The 4,918-nt window shown below is 46.8% G+C and overlaps 1 protein-coding gene across 1 annotated transcript; it reads left to right on the top strand.

Moving 5' to 3' along the window:
- Positions 1-2,433: 2,433 nt before the first annotated feature.
- On the top strand, positions 2,434-2,973 carry LOC118077397 (serine/arginine-rich splicing factor 7-like). The gene has a single exon (XM_035101019.1). It carries the CDS (start codon positions 2,434-2,436, stop codon positions 2,971-2,973), a length of 540 nt encoding a protein of 179 aa, XP_034956910.1.
- Positions 2,974-4,918: the final 1,945 nt, after the last annotated feature.

Below are 4,918 nucleotides of genomic sequence, written 5' to 3'. Positions count from 1 at the left end.
CGCAGACGGCTCATAATCACATGGTTGTAAGGAAATACAGATCTCAGGACTTTTCTTTTTTTGCTGTATCCATTTATTTCAGATATTATATCAATGCTATTTGCACAGCTATAATTAGGACTGTCTCAGCACTTCCTAGAGGGCAGCGACTTAAGCCTAGATCCACTTCTTATTTGAAAGGCACAAGCCTGTTAAGACCCCCCTGTGAAGGGCTTGAGAGCTTTTAGGCTCAGACTTAAAGACTCCTAGTCCTATCGTATTAAAATCCAACCTCTTGGCATCTGGAGGGAGGGGGACCCCAGGGGAACAGGGAAGACCGTGTGTACTCTCCTACCAAAAAAAAAAAGTCGAAGGAGGAGTGTTCTTTTTGCTGCGGCGGTACGGTACTGATCACAATTTGTGGTCCTTAGAGCAAGAAGTGGCTGCAGAAGCATCAGAGGGAGTGGAGATGAGAGGGATGAAGACCTTCTGGTCAGTTTCTAATTCACTATATATGTGGAAGGAGTGGCAGATAGCTATCCACTTTGTGGGTAAGGACATAGCCTTGGCACACAATCCTTCCATAGCTGCCAAGTTCTCCCCTTTTTTAAGGGAAATTCCCTTATGCTGAATAGGCTTCCTCGTGAGAAAAGGGAAAACTTGGCAGCTATGAATCCTTCATTGCCACACTGAAAGGTAGCTGCAGAACAGGACTTCTTGTTTAGTCGTGTCCGACTCTTCATAGCTCATCCTTTTGCCCGTAGTTCTGGTTACAGGTAGATAGCCGTGTTGGTCTGATGTAGTCAAAACAAAATAAAAAAAATCCTTCCATGTGCTGCTGGAAGGAATCCCCCCCTTTTCCCACTTTAGTTGCAGGTGAGCAAGCACACAAATTGGTGCCGTGTTTTAATAAGAGGTCTATTTATTAAAATTTTGCCACCTTCCTGCTTTCCCATGCAGAATAGGACGAGGCGTGTAAATACATACACAGTTCCTCAAGACCTTCCAGCAACCAGAGTTGAATGTTGGGAGAGGGGGCAGGGGAATAGGATTGAACTTTCTCTCAGCTGTATTATTCTTTTCATGTTGAAAGAATTTGCAGGGAAGGATAGATTGGGGGGAGGGGTACATAAATGTACAAAGCCTTAACAGTACCCAGAAGTGGGAGAACCCAGGAAAACCCATGAGTCTACTAAATGTATAAACTGAAAGATTCCACTGCATATATTCAGATGATTAGTTTGCTGCAAGCACAGGGCAGGCCTACTTAAGGACAAAAAAAGTAGGACTTACCCAAAGTGTTTTGATGTCGGGGCCAGCCTGAGGCAATTGCTTCACTCTACCTAATGATAGGACCAGCCCTGCTGTTCTCTCACCTTCCTCTCACATACCGTACATCTCTGATACTCCTCAAATGAGCACCATTTCCTTATTCAAAACTCCTGTGTTTACTTTGCACTCCAATTCCAACTCCTTAACGATGGAGGTGGAAACATAACTTCACATTACCTGTACTATATTTTACAGAACAGGGTAGAAGGATTCTTTCTGTTCTTATTTTGGCAACCTTTGTTAAATTTATTTCCTTCACCACGTGGTCCGAGGGGAGGTTACAACAATATTAAAACGCAGCCTTGAAATAAGTTAGAACAATTTACAGTCGGAAGAATAGGGCAGGCCTTAAAATAGGTAGCATCTGCTTCCTCCAGCCTATCAGGAGAGGGACGTTGACCTGCAAAGAGGGACACCTGCTATGGAGACCCTCTCTTGAAGGTAGAGGGCCTCTTGCTCTGGCTGCCCAGCTAGCAGTGAGGGCATAAAGGAGCCATTCTGGGGGATTGCCAGGGGTGGAAGCAAAAGGCTTTGGTTCCACCAGTATGCACAGGAAGCCTTGGAACTGGGGTGGTTGTTTTGCTTCCATTTGGAAGGAATGGGACTTCTTGTTGAGATAGCACCCCCCCCCTTCTGTCCTTTCGCATCCAGGGGGGAAAGGATTTAAAAGGGGGTGGAGTGGGGAGCTCTGAGCAAATTGACATTTCAACTAATGAACAAATGAAGGCCGAGGAAGAGAACCATTGGAGTGCTATCCCCAAATGCCCCCAAATCTATGAGGGAATCAGTGGAGTTGGAGAAAGCACACAGTGATCGGATACTGAGTCTAAGCAGCTAAATGAAGAGGGATCCAAAACTCCTGCCCAATTCATCATCTCCCATGGACCAGGTGAGTGTGATGGTGGGAAAATGGCCTTGTGGGCCAAAGTTAAACAGACCGCTGGAGAGATTTACTTTGACCCACAAATTGAAGGATCCCCATTTGGTTGCCTGGGATTTGCAGCCATGTGTGTCACAATGCCTGGGTTCCGGTACCCCTGGAGACGCCAGAGAATTCCGATGTGATGCTTTAAAAGCCAAGCTGTTGGAAGACGGTTGGGCTTTCCACCCAGTCAGGCAAAGATGCCGCATTCTGGCTTTTACAGTGGAGAAACCAAAGTTTTTGTTGGTAATCTAGGAACTGGTGCTGGTAAAGCTGAACTTGAGAGAGCTTTCAGCTACTACGGACCATTACAAAAAGTATGGATTGCGCGAAATCCTCCAGGATTTGCATTTGTTAACTTTGAAGACCCAAAAGATGCTGAAGAAGCAGTTCGTGGGCTAGATGGAAAAGTGTTCTGTGGCTCTAGGGTTAGAGTGGAGTTTCGCCATGACAGAGCCCCAGCACGCCGGCCATTTGATCCGAATAATAGATGCCATGAGTTTGACAAGAAATACCATTATGCATATGACTGGCATTGCTATAGGCGTCAGAGAAAAAGCAGGTCGCGCTCTCGATTTTATTCAAGATCCAGAGGAAGGAGAGATTCGCGCGCACGTAGCCGAAGTCGTGCCCAAAGATCCAGGTCTGTCTCTGCTAGGACATCAAGATCACTCTCCCCTCGGAGTCGTTTGCCACCAGGAAGCCCACGAAGGAGTGTGAGTCTTGAAAGACTGGATTAGAATTGCAAAGAACATGATAGGAAGAATTTTGATTATGTTATTTTAAGGGATTTCTTTGGTGTTATTGACAAATGTAAGGATTTAGGGCCCTGATGGCGAACCTATGACACTTGTGTCAGCAGTGACCACGCACAGCCATTTTCAGTGGCACGGAAAGAGCGCCCAGGGCCGGTGCGAGGGTTTTTTGCGCCCTAGGCGAGATCACCTTCTGCCCCCCCCAATCATATTTCAGACACAGATGTATTTCACATCCAACCTGTTCCTTGTAACCATGATCTCTGCTACATGTTCCAAAGCAGTGGCAGTCCTGCTACCACAGAATTATTAGTGCAGGGTGGGGAGGGAGGGGGAAGAGAGAGAGAAGGAAGACAAGGAAGGAAGGGATGAAAAAGAGAGGGAGGGAGGGAGACATGTTTTGGAACATGTAGCAGAGATCATGGTTACAAGGAACAGGTTGGATGTGAAATACATCTGTGTTTGAAATATGATTGGGGGGGCAGAAGGTGTAAATAAGAAAAATGGAAAATTCATAGACATTTTTTTAAGGGCTATCTGTGCAGACTTCCCAACCTGACCTTCCATGGTATTTTTAGCGTGGCTGCATCATATAAAGTTTATTAGTCCACCCTACTTTCCCTCTTCTAATCCCTCCCTGTATTTAACTGTTGTTCATAGGAATATCCCTGCTTGTAAATTGATTTTAGTATATTTTTTAAAATATTCCCCAAAACTATCCTCCTCACCCGTGTACCTGAAGAAGTGTGCATGCACACGAAAGCTCATACCACAGACCAACACAGCAAGCTACCTGTAACTATTTCCCCTTTGTCTTTCCCCCCATTCTGATTCCTTATTTGGGCTGCCATATTTGCAAATTCTGTGAATTCTGTCAATTTGTGCAGCCGTTGTTTCTCTTTGGTTGGGCTTTCTCTTTCTATCCAATTTATGCTATTTTGGCCACTGCTGTTGCAGAAAGAAATAAGTTGTTCATAGGGATTCATAGGGATCCCCTCACCAATTATCGCTAACAGAAAGGCTTTAGGTTGTTGTTTTTTTTGAAAGGTGATTTTAAGAATTCTTTTGAGCTCATCATAGGCCACCTCCCAGTATTTCTGGGCATGTTTGCACTGCCACCAGAGCCCTCTAGTCTGATGTCCAAGCAGCTCAGCCATCAATCACAACCTTCCCTTCACTCAGCAGCTGGGAAGGACTTGACAGGTACACAGGCGCTGGGCGCATGTCACAGAAACCACCTAGTCCTAGAGGCTGCCTGCAGGTTTTGTTTCATAACGACGACGTTGTTGTTGTTGTTGTTGTTCTTTCCTCAAAATGCAGTCAGTTCCCATCTGCCAGCAAGGAGGGAGCCCAGCTAACTTCCCTAGTTGGGGGGCGGAAGAGCTGAAGCAGGAGCCTTGGGGGGTCCTGTTAGGGGCTGGGGCAAGTGTTTCCTTGCAAAGGTGGCCCTTCAAAGGTGGAGGGGGGGGGAGGGAGGGAGGGAGGGAGGGAGGGAGGGAGGGAGGGAGGGAGGGAGGGAGGGAGAAGGGGTTGAGAGGGAAATAGCCAGAGAGAGGTTTTGTTTCATAACGACGGCGTTGTTGTTGTTCTTTCCTCAAAACACAGTCAGTTCCCATCTGCCAGCAAGGAGGGAGCCCAGCTAGCTTCCTTGGCAGTGAGTTCCAAAGTTCTCTGGGAGGACTAGAGACCCACAAGGTGCACGCACACAAACACACAAACAGCTGCATCGGTCATCTAGCCCAACCATTTGGATCCCTTCCAGTCGGGATTCAGGCCTCATGATGGGACTGAAACTGCCTTGGTCGCACTGGTTGATGATCTCCGGCAGGCTAGAGACAAAGGTGAGAGCTGTTTCCTAGTCCTGCTGGATTTCTCAGCGACTTTTGACACCATCGACCATAACATCCTTCTGGACCGTCTAGAGGGGTTG

The sequence above is a fragment of the Zootoca vivipara genome, chromosome 9 (genome assembly GCF_963506605.1).
Source record: "Zootoca vivipara chromosome 9, rZooViv1.1, whole genome shotgun sequence".
NCBI classification, from domain to species: domain Eukaryota; kingdom Metazoa; phylum Chordata; class Lepidosauria; order Squamata; family Lacertidae; genus Zootoca; species Zootoca vivipara.
The sequence above is the reverse complement of the archived record's forward strand: the minus strand, read 5'-3'. Positions and strand labels throughout refer to the sequence as shown.